We start from the raw sequence: 19,741 nt of genomic DNA, 5'->3' as shown, positions 1-19,741 counted from the left end.
CCAATCCCATAGTATGCCCACCTAACTCAACACAAAACAGAGAGCTGGGGAGAAGAAGGAGGCAGCCCTTCCTTATATCCTTTATTCCACACACCGGGGATATGGAACACCATGGATTCAAGTCCCCCCCTCTGTCTGATGAGAAGAAGAAATTTGAATGGGGATCTGCCACCTCTCAAGTGAGTGCTGTAACCACTGGGCTATGGAATATTCTGACGTGAGTCTCCCTCCATCTCTCCAATTGAAGTCTTCTACCTTAATTAAATAATTGAAATAACTGAACTAAATATTAATTGGGTCACAGAAACAGGGAGACTGACTCTACAGTCCAGTGCTTTGCCTGAGGTCACCCTGCACTCTTGCGTCCCAGTTCCAGAGCTCTGTGCACTAGGCTATACTGCCTCAGTAAGTTTTCAAAAGGGACAAGGTGATATTATCTCGCCCACCTTGCCTCTCTAATATCCTGAGAGTGACATGGTTACAACTACCCTAAGTTTTCAAAAGGCATTTTATGTTATATAAGAGCATTCCTTGAAAATGATGTTGATCTGAACAAAGGGAAACCACATAAAAATAATGGCTAATGTTGTTATTAGCATTACGGAAGGTTTAGAGAAGCATTGGCGGTTTGTCATTGATAATGGAATCTTTACACTATGGGAAAAAGGCCACGGAACAAAGGGCAGCGCTCTCTTTACAGACTGTTACATGCCTTTAAGCATCCATTGAAACATTTCATTGCAATATAATCACAACAAATACAAAATGACTAAATATATTGTGATCATGCTAGAGAGTATCTATCAGCACCTACATTATTTACAGTACTGCCTCATCTGATATAAACATACCTTTACATACTCTTGAACAACTTGCTCTGGAGTGTCTCCTAAGAAGACATAAAAATCTAGAATTCCACCAGTTGTTCTGTAAGTTGCTGCTGGGGCAGGCTGGAGAACAAATTCTGTCAGAAAAGGAATTATAGAGGAAAGTTTAAACATTAGCTAAACAGTCAATGTATCCATTCAATGTTCGCATGAAGGATAAGTAAATGAGTTCAGAAAAAAACAAGGACATCCTAAATCATCACTTGAAACCAAATGGAAGTTGTGAAATATTCAGATTTTATTTTATTTGACATGCCTTTGCAAAGAAAAGGGAATCTCTAGAAAGCCAGTGAGGAAGCCGTTTCTCATGAGATTTTCAATGCATCTTCTCAAAAGACTTAGACAGTTCTGATAAGCAGGGATAGTTGTGTATGTTGATCTAATGAAAAGCAACACTATGATCCTTTCATGACCTGTCCATTACCAATTGAGGCCTTGATCCTGCAATGCATTGCACATGGGCAGATACCTGCACAGAGCACTATACTCTTCAAAAGGGCTCCAGCCATAGGCAAATACATTGTGGAAGTAGGGCCTTATATGTGATCCTAAAGCTAGTTGTAGAGTAGCCATTGTTCACCTTAAGTATATTTAACATTGCTATCTTTATTATTATATATAGCTGCTGCTTGATATTTTTAAAGACACAGTTTCCTGTCAAGTTTTACACGTGTAGCTGTGCTAAAAACGCATGCCTGATTCTGACCTTTAAATCAACTGACTTTTGGTTCACTGTGTAGCAATCCAGCAGATAATTTTTTTTTTTAATGTTAAGCTGTAGCAGTTAGAAATAGTTATAGAGAAGTCTTTCTTACCCATGGCATTACTGTTCATTAAGAACACACCAAAAGAGGCTCCACTGTTATTTTCCAAGCACAAGAAGAAAGTGTGAGCTCCATATAAGTTATGAGTGCCCTTAAAATAAAAGAGAAGGAAAAGAAGAAAATTAAAACCCAATAGGCACACAGATTGATACATTTTGAAAATTTCCTGGAGAGATTCAAACTGAAACTGCTGATCATACCTGCTAAAGAAACAAACAAAACCCCTGAATTTTTCTTATATTTTTATTTCCTATTTTCTTGCATTTTTCTCCTTTACGGGGATGTTTTCTATTCACCAATAAATGGAAAATCAGTACACAGACAGTTTGCTTAAAACATGCAGATAAAATAAGTAGACAGACATGACAGACCTTTTGATAAGTATGCATGCATCCCAATAATGTTTTTGTGAGCTATATGTGCACATCAACTCGACAATATACTTCACATGCCATTCAGGGCGTACATATATCCATAAGTATTCAATGTAAATAAGAGAGCTTTGTTTCTTTTTAATTACATGACTACCGATATTTGTTTCTTCTATCGTTAGCAACAAAAAAAACTTGTGAACTGATAACAGACTTTGTCATAGTCGTCCTCCTTTCCTGCAAAAGAATGATCAGCACAAACGACACTGTGGATAAGATCCTCAGGAAAAGGAAATCAGTTAATTGCATTGATTTCAATTGAGCTATGCTGGTTAACACAAGTAAAGATCTGGCCCCACAGCTCCACCCACCAAGAATCAAAGTGAAGCAAATAGCAGGCTGTAGAATTAGTAGAGATTAACCAAAACCAGAATCATTTATCCAACTGCCACTGAAATGTGTAAAGGGACATGCCTTACCCTTGATTTTGGTTTTGCAAAACAAAATCAAGACTTGTGGTTTCGCTGAGTCACAGTGGTTTTGCTGAGTGGGTTTACAAAGAGAGTGCGTCTGTAGTAATTAGACCTCACCTGTGTATAATTAGCTCCTCCTACCTAATTCCCGCAAGGCTGACCAGCTTCCAAAGGAAACAGATAATGGAAAAAGTAAGGCAGCAGAAAGGTAGAGTGAGGGCAGGAAGTCCTGTGACACGTATTTTTACCGAAACATAATTAGTCTGTCATAAATCCCCTTTTCTCCCTTCCTGTGAAGGATAATTCAGACCACCACCCAAATCCCTTGGGAAATTAAACCACCATACTAGAAGAACAGGCATGCCTCAGAGCTGGTCCTACATAATACTTAGAGAAAGCAGTTGCTACATTTGTTCCACCGATGTAGCTACACTCCCTACAGAACAGTGAGAGAGGGGCCATGGACGTACCTCCAGACCCTCTCTATGGCCTGGTTGCTGCAGTCAGTACTGGCTGGCCTTCACTTGCCTCTGCTTGAGAATTAGGACCAGATTTTTTTAATGGTAGTTGGGTGCCTAGTGATATTTTCAAAAGTATCTAGGCCCCTAATTTCCACTGGTACTTTTGAAACAACTCCTAGGGACCTATATGCATCTTTAGGTGCCTCAACACCTTTTGAAATCTGGCCCTTACGCCCAGATCCACAAAGGGATTTAGGAGCCTAAGGCCAAATGTAGGTACTATTGTGATCTACAAAACTCCTTCTCATCTGCCACCTAACCCTTTAGGTGACTAAGCTCACCAGGCACTTACATTTACATTTCCACTGTAGAAATCTCCTAGGTACCTAAGTTTCTGCCTGTGCACAGGTGCACTACTACCTCAAGTGAGCTTCCAGATGCCTCTCTCATGCCTAAACCTTATTGTGATTCACAGACAAGGTGGAGATAAGGCATTGCACTGCCAGTCTTGCCTGTGGGGCCTGATTCAATAGATGTGCTCAGAGCACATCTAACCACACACACACACAAAAGCTAGGGGGATGGGGGGAAGAGAAGAAAGAGACAATCTCATTTATAACCTTAAGTCCAGTGGGTAGGGCATTGAGCTGGGATGTGGGACACCATGGTTCAATTCCCTCACTCTGCCAGGAGTTTCTTACCTCTCAGATGAGTGCCCTAACCCTGGGACAGTGCGATATTCTCTGGTGGGCCTCCCTCAATCTTCTGTTGTTCTATTTTGTATTCAATAACTATTAAAATGTTTATTGGGCCAGAGAAAAAATGAGTGTGACTCTACAGTCCCTTGGCACAGTGGAGAATTGAACTGGGGCTCCCATATCTTGGATAAGTACCCTAGCCACTAAATTAAAAGTTATAGGGAGACCACTATTTCCCTCTTCCACCTTTCCCTCATAAACACCCACATACACACATACTTTTGTGAGGAGCTAGGCAGGAACTGAGGCTGTTTTTAGAGCCTAAGCCATTCTCACAAGAGCGCCTAACTCCAGTAGAGAGATTCCCAGCAGTTGACTGCAAGGAAACATAGGCAGCAAACTTTGAGAGAGGTGGAGCTTACGACACACCCTTCTCACCGGCATCTCCCATTGGATAGCTTAGGCACCTCCCCACATAGTGTGCTAGCTTTTCTGGATCCCCTTCTCAGGCATCTCTCTCTCCATAGGCAATGTATAGGTGCTTAAAAAGCTCAGCATTGCAACACCTAAGTCCCTTTCTGGATTGAGGCCTAAGTGACCAAATAATGGCTGCCACCTGTACCGTGCAATGAGGGGGAAAGGATTCTATGCACTGACTCCTCCTCTAGTATACTCATGCAGGACAGCCATAATTTAGCTGTATAGCAACCCAATCTTGCACTCCTTGCTCAGACAAAACTCCCACTGAAGTCAACTGGGAGCTCTGCCTGAATTACAACTGCTGGATCAAGACCACAGATTTCAAAATCTGAACTAATTGCAAACAGGTAAGGTTTTCCTTAAAGGCTGGTAGTCAAAGAGATAGGTTTGAATACTCAATAGAGGCCCTGATTCAGCAAAGCATGTGCTTAAAATTAAGCACCTGCCTCAGAGCTTTGCTGAATTGGGCCAGAATGATGAATGGTCTTCATTAAAAGTTATATTGATTAGTTTAGACAAAGCGCTGTTCACGCCAGTGCTTTTCGTCGGTAAAACTTCTGCCGTTTGAGGGTCTTTTTTTCCACACCCCTGAACAACAAAGGTTTTACTGACAAAAGTCCAGTGTAGACAAAGCCTAAAAGATTTTATATATGGCAAGAGATATGTTTGTTATTAGTAAGCAGTCCTTCATTAATAAGTTATTTTTCTGTTGATCCATAATGGTTAAAATCTGTCTACGTACCAACACCTATCTGATCCTTATCTGCTTATTTGCAAATAGTTCACTAGAGGGCTTACAATCCTTTGCAGCCATTTCCCCTTGTTCAAAGGTTTATGGTAAGGGAGAACAAATACCAAGAAACACCACCACCACAGTGAGATATGAATGTCTACACCCCCAGAAGAGCAGATGAGGTTAAGTGTGGGAATATATGGTCAGAAAAAATGACAATCAGAAAATGAATATCATTTTTTTTTAATCAGAACCTTTTATTTGGCACAGCTGACTTTACACCACTCATACTCAGCAGCCTTTTAGTTAATAAGGCATTGTGGGTCAGGAATCTGAAAGTGCAGTACAGTTCGTCTTTTGTGTGCAAGTGTCAATAAAGCTTGGAACAAAGCCTAGAGGGTTTCAAAGCTGCTAGCAAGAATCTTCAGTTATATTTATTAGAAAATGGGTGTCCAGGAAACCAAGATTCAGGGCAGACAGTAATAAGGACTGGAAACAAATAGCTGTTGACATCCATGACTTACCTTGCAAAGATTCAGCCTCTAAATGAAACTTTACTATTATATGCTTAACTCTGTTGTCATTAAACTGAGAATGCATGTGTCATCTTTATTTGCACGGAGCACCTCTTTGAACATATTGTTATCTGTTTAGTTTAGTAGTTGAAACTAAAGACTCATATTAATGTTTCTCAACTTACCCACTGATTCTCAACATTTCAAATAAACATACAAATCAAAATATTTCTAACTTTTTTGTGAGGCTTTTTTTCCAATTAGTAACATCTAGCATTTAGCAACCGCATTGTGTGGCTGACAAGTCTTTAAAGAAAAGCTCAGCCAGACCATGCTAATGACTGGCTTTTAAGAAATATCCAATCCATCGTGGATAGCAAAAACTAACAACATTTTAAAATGTGTTTAATGCATAATCACTCTTAATTCTCAGAAACCACTTGCTAAGACCAAAGCATAATAAATTAATCATTCCTTACTCCATTGGGGAAAGCATCTCTGGTAAAGATGGGCCATGTTCTCCAGTTAACATCATGCCGGTATTGTGTGTGGACGTGTTCTCCGATTCCATAAATGTTTCCAGTGGGCAGTTTGATTGACAGCTGTAAATACTGGTCAGCATACTGAAGTGGTCCTATGCTAGTATTGAACCTGATTAAACAGTGTAAAAAACAAAACAAAAAAACCCACATTATCTTACTGATACATGGAAGGACTGCTATGGCAAAGCTATGTGCTATGTCTCCATAATACACATGTATTATCTGCCAGTTTTATGATTTTTTTCCTCTAGGGCTCTTTCTTTTTTAGTACAACACAAACAAACAAAAACAATATTTAACAAAGAGTACAGACCACAGTCTTAAATAAGCTATCACTAGGGGCTTTGTCACAAGCCCCAGGAAGAGACTAACCCACTGAGGTTCAGATAACCTATTCCCCTCTATGGACTATGTACCTAGGAGGTCCAAGTACAGAACAGGGACAGCAACCTGTATGGGCTGCTATTCTCCTTCTTGCACAGGTGAGCATGGAGTAAGCAGCCAGAGATTTGAATTGGGCAGAGCTGTGGTTCTGCCCCCGCTGTGCTGGCCAGCGCAGCCATGCTGTCATGGAGGGGGAAATGATTCACTACTGGTACAAATCTGAAGCAGGTCAGGGTCAGATTTATGGCTCTCAGAGTCATAATTCCCTCCCTGGTGTGCTCCTTACGCAGGATAGATTATGAAATGGAATTTTGCTCCTTGATATTTAAATGCTCCAAATCCATTAGACTGTTCTCATAATCCCTTCGCGATTTTTGGACAAAGCAGCGGCTAAGCTATTCAATTTGCATCCTTATTTCTAAAACATTAAAAATATTGGGGAGCTATTGAGACATAGCTGGCAAAACGAGAGACCTCTGGGAGAAGGAGAGATGCCGGCTCATCCCATTTTGAATATTTAACACCATTGTAAAATTTGTCTTACTGCATGGCACAGAAACTAGGAGACCTGAGTTTTCATAAACGCCTTAGACAAATCCTTAGTATCAGAGGCCAAAAATCCCTCACAAACGAAGATGGCTTGGAAATACATTGAGGAAAGGCCCGACTAACTTAACAAGGCAGGCGTTGGATGGGTACCCCCAGGGCAAGAGGTGATGAGGTAGACCAAGCATAACATGGAAATGCACAGAAGAAGCAGAATTTACAGCTATCAAAATGACATGGGAAGAAGGTAAGACTACATCAAGAGACTGTCCAAGGCCAGATCTACACTACACACTTACTTCAGTAGAACTACATCGTTCAGGGTGTGAAAATCTACACCCCTGAGCAACAGAGTTATACCGACCTTCACCACCCAGGTAGACAGCACTAGGTCAGTGGGAGAGCTTTTCCCGCAGACATAGCAATTGCCTCTCGCAGAGGTGGAGTCGCTAAGTCTATGGGAGAGTCCTCATCAAAGCACTACAGCGACACAGCAGGGCAGCTGTGCTGATGCAGCATTTGTAGTGTAGACTTGCCTGAAGATAGAGGCAGTGGTGACAGCCCTATATTCCGCGTGGAATAAAAAGAGGCACAAGTCAAGTAATTCATACCAGTATAAGTGCTTACACACTAGGGCGATGGTAGTTCTTTAATTATACTGGTATAGTTAAAGCAGTACTTTGTATACGTCAAATATTAGAATATTAAACTTTGTATTAGAAATTAAGAATAAATGATGCATAAATAAGTCAGTACAATGGACAGAGTTTGGGCTCTTTTCATTTTGATCTTTTTATTTTTTCCTCTACCCTATTTTGTCAGTAATATATAACATGACAATACTGTGCAGTAATATAGGGCATTGTGGACCAGATCCTTAGCTGGGGGGAATTTGGCATAGCTTTAATGATTTCAGTAAGGTTCTGGTCCACATATTCACAGATTTTTATAAATATTAATGATTCCATGGGAACAAAATATGTACTGTTAATGAACTAGCCCAGTGCTTTGTGCATTTTGTCTGGGACAATAGTGGTAGTTATTGGCCTATGAAGTTTCAATTATTAATTGGTGGGACTTATTACGGTAATGAAAGATGATGGAAGTTATTAGGTTACTAGCTCTAATTATTTTTATTTTAAAAGTAAATTACAAGTCACAAGTATTGGTCCCTCCTTATCCTCCTTCCCCAAAGAAGAAGATTTTTATTTTTAATTATTGAGTCAGGTCCTCATCTGGTGTAGCTCAACTGAGCTCCAGGAATTTCAATGGATTTACACCAGTTGACACCAGCTGAGGAGCTGCCCCTTTTTAAACAATGGTTTGTGATTAGATAATCATGTACAGGAGTCAGCTGTAACTGAATTTCCTGCCTTTTGTGGGTATTTATGGTAAATGCAACAAAACAGTGAAAGACAATTTATGCAGTCTTTCAGCAGTGTTTAATTCATGTGATTTTTCCATACACATTCCCTTTGAACTAGTTTTACAGTCCCCCGCCATGCCCCCATTCAAGCAGTCATCAACCATTCATCGAATATTAAATCCGCCTATTGTGCATTTAATAGTGGTGAATTGATCATTCTGGAGGATTTTAACCTCAGTTGGGTAAACAATACTAATAATAGTTTAAGATTAATAGCCAATGAATTAAATTTGAAGAGTTGATAACAACCCCAACTCATAACTGATAACAACCCCAGCTTTTGACAGGTAATCATTCTTTGATTCATTTAATAAGCACATTAGCCATGACACTTACTACTACTGGATTTCAGAGTTAGGCAGTAAATTTCATTTTCAGAAAATAAGGGGGATCAAAGTATTTAATGTGTTTATAGGCTTAAGAACTTTTAAACACATTTTATCTACATTTTTATATCACCTAGTCAATGTTGACTGGCACCAGCTTTTCCTAGACAGCAGATGCCCAGCAACAATATAATTTGGTAATTCAGAACTTCAAACTATTTGTAACAAGCACATTCCATAATATGCAGTTATAATATAATATGTGATTTTATTAAGCACTGGGCTGGCTCCCGGCCCCTGCTGTTGCCCTCTCTCACTGGTGGCACAAATGGGCTGGAAAGCTCCCCTAAATGGGCAGATGAAGGTTCCCTGTATGGGAGAATCCCCCGGTGGCATAGGTAGGGGTGCTGGAACAATTTTTACAGTGGGGGTGCTGAGAACCATTGAACCAAACTGTAAACCCTGTATATAATGGAAACCACTTCAAGCTAGGGGCTGTAGCAGCATCCGCAGCACTCCTAGTTCCCGCACCTATGGACATAGGGCTGGTTTAGCCAGCTGTATATCACCCCACCCCACCCCCAGCAGAGAGGTTATGTTGTGGGAGAGGAGACATGGCTAGATTCCTTTGCGAACAATTAGGTGGCATAGGTTAGAGCTGCCCTGAACTCCTGAGGCTACACAGCTGGAGGCTGGAAGCCAGACAAGGTGGACCAGTGCTCCGAGGTGATACTGTGAATTCTCTTTCTTAAGGTACATCTACACTGCCCGCTTCTTTTGGCGGCATGTAGAGGATGTACACAAGTAGCCCCCCTAGCCTGGATATAAATAGCAATGTAGACAGTGATTGACTGCTTAGGCTAGTAGAGTGAAGACATGTGGTACATATCCTACATGACTCTCAACTCACCCAAATCATGCCTCTCCATGTACACGGCTATTTTTAGCAGTGTAGTAGTGTCCTACTGTTTCCCCTCTGCTGGAACCGTTCCCTGCCACAGGAAGAGACTCCGGCAGCGGGGAAAGGCTAATCTTTCCCCATTGCCTGCCCCCATGATATCACTAACACGTATATCTACATGCTGCAGTGTGACACAACTTGCTTTTCACTGCAGCATGTAGCCATGCATACTTTACATGCCACTGCCACAGGTGTGTAGTGTAGATATAGCCTAAGATGCGTGGTTGGTATATCTTGCTCATTACTCAGAGTCAAACTGATCGCTGGATTTGGCGTCAGGAAGGAATTTTCCCCCAGGACAGATTGGCAGGAACCTTGGACATTTTTTAACCAACTTCTGCAGTCTAGACATCAATCACCTGGGCATACCTCACCTAGTTCAGTCCCTGCAATTGCAGGAGCCTCAGGCAATGGTGGTAGCTCGGTCTGTCCTGTTCTTTGCCTGTGGCACACAACAGCTTCATCTAACTCAAGTTATTGGGCTCAATATAGGGGTATCAGGGTGAAATTTAATGGCCTGTGATATACAGGAGATCAGACTAGGTCAGAGGTGGACAAACTACAGCCCGTGGGCCACATCCAGCCAGTGAGACGGTCCTGCCTGGCCCTTGAGCTCCTGGCCGGGGAGGCTAGCCCCCGGCCACTCCCCTGCTGTCCTCCCTCTCCCACAGCCACGCGACCACATGGGCAGCACAGCTGGCTCCGGCAGGGCAGCAGGGCTGCAAACTCCTGCTGCTCTGAGTTGCATTGAAGGGGGTGGAAGGGGGAGGGGTGGGGCTTGGATAAGGGCAGGAGGTCCCAGGGGGGCAGTTAGGGGACAGGGAGCAGGGGGCAGTTGGATAGGCATGGGAGTCCCGGGGGGCCTGTCAGGGGGCAGGGGTGTGGATAGGAGTCAAGGGGGACAGTCAGGGGACAGGGAAGGAGGGGTAGAGTAGGGGGTGGGGTCCCGGGGGGGCAGTTTGGGGCATGGGGTCCCAGGAGGGGGCAGTCAGGGGACAAGGAACGGGGGGGTTGGATGGGTCAGGGGTTTTGAGGGGGGCAGTCAGAGGGTGGGAAGTGGGAGGGGGTGGATGGGGGTGGGAGCAAGGCTGTCTGGGGAGGCACAGCCTTTCCTACCCAACCCTCCATACAGTTTTGCACCCTGATGTGGCCCTCAGGCCAAAAAGTTTGCCCACCCCTGGACTAGGTGATCCCTTCTGGCCTTTAACTCTATGAAATTTACACCAGGGACCAATCCACTGCCAGGACCATGAGTTCAAAAGTAGTTTACGGCCATCTTTTCATGCCCTTCACTTGTGTTCTGCACCAAGCGCAGCTTTGCTGAACCCAAGAATATTAGTGGCTCTGTTTAGATCTTCTGTGAAATATTTTAACATAAAAAAAAGCAAATTAATACATGAGAACTAAAATAAATTAATGTGGATGTAAAACAAAGGTTTATGAGGCACCCCCTTACAGAACAAAATTCTTTTCCTGACTGGGAGTTTTGCCTGTGGAAGTTGCATGATTCAGGGCCTGAACCTTTGACATATTGGACAAAATATTACTGTGAGCAAATGAGTAACACTGTTGAACCAGAAAACTCTAGAAAGAGTTTATAAATTGAATGAGCCTCTCAAAATGTAAACCGATCCCTTTAGTTCCTTCTGATGATATAACTGGAACTTTTGAGGTCCGTTATGTTCTCATGAATATTATATTTTGTAGTACATTTCCTGCTTTTGCTGGTTGCACAATTCCAGCTCCTGCACTCACAGCTTCCTCTGAAATATCCAGGCTGTGTTGCATCACTACTTAGAATTCTGCATCTTCCATCTCCTCCTCACACCCCTTAATTTGCCTTTACCCAACTCAAAATTGTTAAAGATTAACTGAATATCAGCGAACACAAAAGGCAGTGAAGATGTGTCATCCTCTGTCTGACACTTTGAAGATGACCTGAAAAGGAAACAAAATGTTTTTCTGCCCTTTTTTTGCTTCATTATGACAGATAATGAAGGCTGGATTTTCTCTCTCTCTCTCTTTTTTTAAAATCCCTCTCCCCTGGCTTTATGTTCAAAAGAAATTCTCACTCCACTGTGGAAGCCTGCTCTGTAGCTTGATGTGGAATGTCGCAGGGCCCTCTACACTTCCTTGTCTCCTTTGGGTCCGACCAGGCCCTGGGTCCAAGCAAAGCACTTCAGCATGTGCTTAAAATGAAGCACGAATAGTCTCCGCTGAAGCCAGCTGAATAACTCACATACTTAAACCAAACCACATGCCTTAGTGATTGGGGCCCAAGCAAGTAATTAGTATATGTAATTCCCTGAGGACAGAGACCACAATGGTTACAGATGCATGCAAACAGACATAAGAGACTTTAACTGTCTGGCCAATAAACTTACATCTATTTTTAAAGAGATTTGAGGAATCCTTACTCTTTATAGATACAGCCCTCATCACCATGGTATCCAAGCTAGGACTCTTGTCTAGCCAGAAAAAGCCATCATGTCTGCTAGCCTTTGCAATACTAAGAAAACACCCTGTAATAAGGGGATGCTTCCTTAAACCAGCATTACCCGCTTACCCAGTCCTACCCCTGTCCCTATGACTCCATCCATTCAGATTACAACCCTATGTCCTGAAGTGGCAGGAAGCTTCTTCACTGCCTGGCTTAATGTCAGCCAGGAGAGAAATTTTAAATGGATCTCAGGCCTAGTCTACACTAGGAATTAGGTCAATATAACTACATCACTCTGGGGTGTGAAAATTCCACACCCCAAACGACACAGTTAAATTGACCTAACCTTCGGTGTGCACAGCACTAGGTCAGAATTCTCCCACTGATTTACCTTCCACCTCTCAGGGAGGTGGATTACCTACGCCAACAGGAGAAGCCCTCCCATCAGCCTAGGTAGCATCTTCACTGAGGTGCTAGAGCGATGCCACTGCAGCATGTTAAGTGTAGATAAGCCCTCAGGATATCTCCCAGGCTGATCTCCGTTACAGAATTATTTGATCGGTCAGTTAACAAAAATTGGTGCTTTGCCCCAAGAACTAATAGATTTCATTACCAGTCCTGCACACTCTGGCATTTGTAGGCAAGAGTCTTCCAGCCATCTCCCTTTGAACAACCAGGGATAAAAGATGCACCTGTCCCCTTCCCCTTCTAAAGGCCTCCCATCAGATAGGTATGATTTCCTTGTACTGCTGAATCTGTTCTTAATTGTCTCTGGCAAGAGCTCAAGGGTGTTACTCCAAAAGTGGGACAACAATGTCCAGCCACATAGTATAGTCCAAAAAGTTATGCTAGCTGCAACTTGGGAAGTTGCATATAATTGTTCCTATATTTCCTGGTTCAAGCTTGTGGTCAAATCTGAAAATTCTTCAGCTGGATTTAAAAACAACATAAAAAAGGTAAATGTGGAAAATATAGCTACATCTCTCGAAGAAAGGCTTGAAATCACTATGCAAAAGTACATGATTACATTTGCCCATGCAAATCACTAGACTGAGTACACAGATTGTGTGTATAATTGAATGTAATTATGCCCACAAAGGTCAGTAATGTGCAGTTATGTGGGTATTTTTGACCAAAGACCTCACACCTCCTTATCTGCACATGTGATCCTTAGCTAAACTGGACAAAGTAGTACTACAAACAAGGAACAAACCTAGAGTGGCAGAGAAACAGACTAGATGGCCTAATTGGAGTCTTCATTCCATCTCTAACAGGTATTATTTTATTACATGATTTGAGCATTCAGGGTGAACACCTATTGTAGTGTTATCTATAAAAAGCACAAAAATTACTTACAGCATTGTGCCGCTGCTCATTCTCATCACAGTGATACCAAAAGGGTTCTGAATGATATCGACTTTATACTTTAAATTGGAGGCTGCGGGTCCACCAAAAGCTTCTACATTCTCATGAGGAACTTCAAATCTTTTTTTATTAGGATCAGTGATCTGCACAGATTAAACAGTTACATTTAAATTATTAGAGGTCCAAAAATTAACTTCTACTTATCTACTAGAACATTTTCCTGAATCACAATATGTATTGAACTAACTATATCAACTGATCAAGTCAGCAAGAGCAAACGGGACAAATGCCTCCTTTTGAAAAAAAAGTCGGGACGGCCGAGACAGGGCTTTAAAAAGGGACTGCTCCGGCCCAAATGGGATGTATGGTCACCCTATCCTGCCGCTAGCCCTCTATGTGCCTGTGCCACAGCCCCCCATCAATTAATTGTGTACCCCTAGTACCTTACCATCAGTCAAGTGCCTTCCAGCTCCATATTAATTAATTCTGGCCCCATCAGCCCCAAATCAGTTATATTTGTGCCCCCAACCCCAAACCAATTAGGTTTGTGCTCCCCAGCCCTATATCAACTCTGCTCCACTCCAGTCCCACATATTGCCTCCTAGCACGTGTTTCCCTGAAGCCCCCCAGGGGATATTAAACCCCCGCTTCAACCTTCGGGGGAAACACAACCTGAGGGGCTCTTCATCTTCCTCTTAGGCCCAAGTGGGAAGCAGGAGGGTGGCACAGCACCAGGCGCTCTTCACCCTTTTCCTAGGTCTGGAGTTGCAGTGAAGAGGAAAGGGGAGACAGGAGCAGAAGGGAGCCAAGCCATTTTTCACAGGAAGGGAGGAGTGGAGGGAGCAGAGATGCCATAAGCTGCTGAGCTCATTCTGTTCCCAGTTTCCCGCTTGTAAAAATGGTATCAGCAGCTCCCTCTCCTCTGCTACCCCCAAACCTCTCACAACTCCTGCAGGGATGTGGGAGAGCTCTAACTGCCACCTGTAATTGCTTCCCCAAGAGGTGGGAGGAGTGGGAAAGGCAGCCAGTCAGAGCCAGTTTTCCACATAGGCTGATGGATTTTCCCTGCAGACCTCTAGAATGCTCTGGAAACCCTAGTGTTGGCGGAGGTCTGCAATTGTTAGGACAAAAAATTAAAAATGACTTGTATTTGATTGAAACTAAAAAGGGAACTTTACCAGAAATTTGTCTAAGACTACATGGCTAATGTTCCTTAATATTTGAAAGGTGCCATGGGATCTTTAATGACTACAAGTAATAAAGAATTGGATTCAATATCTCATCCAAAAGATGGCACTTCTAGAAACTCATTGGCTGGTTGGGGAATTGGTTCAGTACTGACTTTCAGAATAAGGGGCTAAGCACTGAATAAGCAACAATGCTTACTATAGTTCCCCAATTTTTCTTTGGAGGTCTCCCCTCTAAATACTAACCAGACTTGACCCTATACAGCCGAAGATGATGCAGTTGTTAACATATTTATATTTACTCTTAGACTGTATTTAATCTCAACACCACTGGAATTTTTATTTAGGAATAATGGGGAGTTTATAGCAGTATTTCTCAGACATTTGTTTTTGAGCCACTACCCAGTTCTTCATTTCAAATGAGATGGAAAAACAAAGCAGCAGAGGACTTTTGATGACTATAGATCCCGTGCTTTTTTGGGAGGGGAATGGGGGGCATAGGCACTGACTCCCTGGGTGCTCTGGCCCCAGAGCACCCATGCGGAAAAAAATAGTGGGTGCTCAGCACCTACTGTTGGCCCCGCGGATCAGCTCCTACCCCTTCCTCACAGCGTTTCCCAGCGATGTGGGGGAGAAGTCGGAGTGAGGGCGGGGTGCGCTTGAGGAAGGGGGCGGAACAGGGCAGGAAGAGGGGGCAGGGAGGAGTGGGAGCGGGAAGAGGCAGGGCTGGAGTGGGGCCTTGGGGGAAGGGTGGAGGGGCAGCTGGGCCTGGGGCGGGGTCGAGCACCCCAGGGGAAATGAGGAAGCTGGTGCCTCTGGGGAGAGTGGGGGTAAGAGTGTCAATTTCCCTGCCCTGGTCAAACAGACTTGGCTAATAATCCTAACTATTCAGATTCCAATTGGATATGGTATTGTTATTTACTACCTCTCCCACATTGCTGTAGTGTTGTGGTGTGCTGTAAAACAGCTAGAGCATGATTCTGGAAAGCAGTCTGACAGTCTTCAGGATGAATTAGAACAAGCAGAGACTGGAGAGAAAAGGAAACACTACCAATCTCCTCTGCCATTCGCTTCTCCAGTGTTATGAAGCAGTGTAAAACACTAATCTTAAACAGCATAAGAAACAATGTAACCTTGAACCGGAAGCGATTTGTTGTCTGATATTCTCCCGTGAGCTGGACAGTGTTAATATCATTTCCAAATAGGGAAGGTGAAGGCAGCCTCTTTAACTTAGCCATAAAACCTTAACAAGAAAAAATATATATATATTATATTGTTGCTTTATTGCACCATGGAATCACAGAAATGTAAATCTAGAAGTGTCCTGAAGCAGGGCCAAGGATACCAAGACCCTCACTCTCCAGTGCTTTGCTAGCCTGTTCTTCAAAACCTCCAATGATGGGGATTCCACAACCTCCCTTGGAAGCTTATTCCAGTGCTTAACTATCCTTACAGTTAGAAAGTTTTTTACCCAATATTTAACCTACATCTCTCTTGCTGCAGATTAAACCCAATACTTCTTGTCCTACCTTCAGTGGACATGGAGAATGATTGATCACAGTCTTCTTTTGTAACAGGCCTTAATGTATTTGAAGACTTACCAGGTCCCTCCCACCTCCATCCAATCTTCTTTTCTCAAGACTAAACATGCCTAGTTTTTGTTGTTGTTGTTTTTGTTTTAAACTTTTCTTGGGTCAGGATTTCTAAACCTTTTATCATAAAGGAGATCTACATCTCACAGTTGCTATAGAATCCTTAAGGATTAATGCATTTGGTGTGCATCCTTTGAAAAGTCTTACTATAAAAATCATTACATTACTATAAAGATCTACATGGTAGGTTCATATATAAAAATATTTATATAGACCTCAAAAGGGTGCATGGAACTTTACAGCACAAATGCAAAGAGATGGCCTTTAGATGGCCCCTCCTCCAGGGAGCTTTCTATTTAACTTTACCCATGATGCAGCAAGTGAGAGTAACAAGTGAAGGGGATTGGGCAAGAAAGGACAAGGGTTTCCACCATGTCATGAATTACTCAGGGCTAAATTATGGCTTTGCCACAAACCCTGGGCATGGGGCTATGTGTCATTGCAGTGCCCCAGGAACAGGACACAATCTGCTTCACATTTCCCCCTGCTCTGGGTAGATGGCAAGTATCCTTCGCCAGCTTGATTCTGCCTTGGTAGGTACTTCTACCCTCTGCATGATGCAGGTAACTGATATAGACAAGCATAATGGGCTACATGAACACCTTGATGATGCCATTACATTTGTTATTTATAAATAAATACACATTCTAATGTTTTACACATCCCTTATTTTTTGGAACCGAACCTCCAAGGTGGATAGGAATCAGAGTTATTATGACACAATTCAAGATAGATCAAAGAGCAGGCAGAGATCAGCCCCAGCCACTGCAACAAAAATACCAGATTTTTTGGAAATGTATCACATCAATGGGGGAAAACTTTATATAAAGAGAATATTGTTAAAGAGTATACATTAACAGTAACTTGGACACCAAGGATGTACTTTACTGCTTGAGCACAGCTTGCTACTTACCTGTATCTGTTTGCTTCACACCTCCCTCTACTTGATACCCATGACTCTTGGAGAAGAAGCACCAGGGTATGTGTGTTTCATCTTGTGGATTCCAGCAACAGCCACGCAGTGTACATAAGCTCTGTTTCAAAGGCAAGGAGAACTTGATTATATTAACAGCACCAATTAGCACCAAATCATAGAATCATAGAATATCAGGGTTGGAAGGGACCCCAGAAGGTCATCTAGTCCAACCCCCTGCTCAAAGCAGGACCAATTCCCAGTTAAATAACCATCTAGATGAAAATCATGCATGATGTGTATTTCAAATACCAGCAAATTTTGTTATACCATTCACAAGCACTCCTCTTTGGGGAAATCAATAGTTGTTTGACTGTATAAGAACATGATAGAAGCAAAGAATGGCTTTTCTAGATCCAAGGTAAAAATGAGTGAATTAGTTCAGGAAAAACTAGGAAGTCTGACTCTTCACCCATTCTGAGAACCACATTGCAAGGGAGACTTTTTTAAGGTTCTGAAATGTTTGGATACTATTTTTTTTTTATGATTTTTTGTATTTATTTCCAAATTTTAGCTGGGACCAGAAGTGAACATACTGAAATACGTCAAGAAAGCTTTTTTTAAATCAGATTTCTAGCCCATTTAGGAAGATCCAATAGTTTCACTCATGGTTTAGATAAGTATCAAAACATCTGCATGCACTTCTGTACCAAAACTAAACTCCAAACCTTCTTGACCTTTCCCCACTGATAGTTTAATATGGAAGACTTGTACTTTTTAAATGGAGAGTTCACATAAACATAACACTTTCTGTTGTTAAATTTGTGCTAAATAATACAGTGATATCAGCATAAATGAGGAAATACTCATTCCACAATATTTCACTGTTCATCTGCCTTCCATTAATGTAATATTTCTTTCCAAAATTAAAAAAATGTACAAATAATTCTGGCAATTGACAAATTTTCTCATCTGTTCATGGACCAATCACACACAAACTCTCAGCAAGAAACAGAACAACAGACTTATTAGTTCCTAATTTACTGTAAGATGTGGGTGGATAGGAATCAGCCCACATCATATAGTAAATTGTGAACTAATAAGTCTGTAACTCTGTTTCTTTGATCTGAATCATGAGTAGAGTTGCGTGAATAACCAATTTTTCAGTTTGGTAGCTGAATTAAAATACAAATGTTTCAGGTTAACCCAAAACCCTCAGTGAAGTAATGTTTTCATTTGACTAAAAATAAAATGCAGTGACATAAACATATACTCTAGCTCTGTGTGCATGTTAGCCTGAATAGCTTTTCTGTTAGAAATAAATTTCTTTACAGATTGCCTGGCCAGCGCTATACATTTGTAAGTAAAAGCAGTTTTGGGTAACTTCATATTGTTTCTGATGTCTACATATTTTTTCTCAGTACGGATGTAACTGACCACTTGGGTCATGTGCACTACTGATATTTTAAACTAATATCAGTGAAAATTAGTAGCAGAATTAGACAGCCCATCTACCCTAACAGATCCTAGAGCTGGTGAAAAAACGTTGACACAAATGACAGGTTTCAGAGTAACAGCCATGTTAGTCTGTATTCACAAAAAGAAAAGGAGGACTTGTGGCACCTTAGAGACTAACCAATTTATTTGAGCATAAGCTTTCGTGAGCTACAGCTCACTTCATCGGATGCATACATACAGTATCCGATGAAGTGAGCTGTAGCTCACGAAAGCTTATGCTCAAATAAATTGGTTAGTCTCTAAGGTGCCACAAGTCCTCCTTTTCTGTTGACAAAAATGAAATTTCAATTAAATAAAATGGAAACCATTTTATGAAAGTGGTTTTCTGTTTTCCAGCCAGATCTAACAAATCCCTTTAGAATACTTTTCAGCTGTCACTGCAGAGTTCAGCAACATTATGATAGGTAGACCTGATTCCATATAACAGAGTTTATATCACCAAGTGCTCCATTGCTTTTGCTGGCTTCCCATTCATCTCTGAATCTAAATTGCTCTGTTGGTTTTCAACCTCTCCCTGAGCTTGCTTCACTTAAGTGCAGTTACCGACTAAGCGCTTGTCCCCTGGAGCGCTTAGTGAAGACGCAACTTATGCCGATGGGAGAGCTTCTCCCATCAGCATAGATACTTCCACCTCCCTGAGAGTTGTAACTGTGTCGACAGAAGAAGCTCTCCCATCAACATAGTGCTGTCTGCACAGTCGCTCAAGGGTGTGGACTGAAATTTTTTTAATCCATATCCCTTCTTTTAAGGCCACTTTCCTTATCAAACATTTCTCATACAAAAAATTTGATTCAACACTATTGCTGATACTTCATTTTAGGGTACTATAGAAAAATAAATGAATTGTTCTGATATTGTTATTATTACCAGTTTTAGAGATATTTAAAAGGATATTAGATCAAAAAATTGCTGTACCTTAGAGAAGCCTAAGGATCACATATACAACATAATCATCCAAATCTTTGGCTCAGCATTGGTTCTCACCTTTCAAATCCTTTCTATTTAGTTTTCAAACAGAGCCTTCTAATCACAGTGGGGA

The 19,741-nt window shown here is 41.9% G+C and overlaps 1 protein-coding gene across 2 annotated transcripts in view; it reads right to left on the bottom strand.

The window, feature by feature from the left end:
- Window positions 1–19,741, bottom strand: part of SI (sucrase-isomaltase) — a 146,978-nt gene that overhangs the window by 119,879 nt on the left and 7,358 nt on the right. For both annotated transcript variants that reach the window (XM_075132141.1, XM_075132140.1), the window contains exons 4-9: window positions 17,185–17,305; window positions 15,753–15,862; window positions 13,424–13,575; window positions 5,922–6,093; window positions 1,703–1,802; window positions 852–964 (exon numbers count right to left, since the gene is read on the bottom strand). In XM_075132141.1, the coding sequence (XP_074988242.1) occupies window positions 852–964; window positions 1,703–1,802; window positions 5,922–6,093; window positions 13,424–13,575; window positions 15,753–15,862; window positions 17,185–17,305 (768 nt within the window). The remainder of the gene's footprint in view (window positions 1–851; window positions 965–1,702; window positions 1,803–5,921; window positions 6,094–13,423; window positions 13,576–15,752; window positions 15,863–17,184; window positions 17,306–19,741) is intronic.

The sequence above is a fragment of the Caretta caretta genome, chromosome 9, assembly GCF_965140235.1.
Source record: "Caretta caretta isolate rCarCar2 chromosome 9, rCarCar1.hap1, whole genome shotgun sequence".
Classification (NCBI taxonomy): Eukaryota; Metazoa; Chordata; order Testudines; family Cheloniidae; genus Caretta; species Caretta caretta.
Note: the sequence above shows the minus strand (reverse complement) of the source record. Positions and strands in the feature narration are given on the sequence as shown.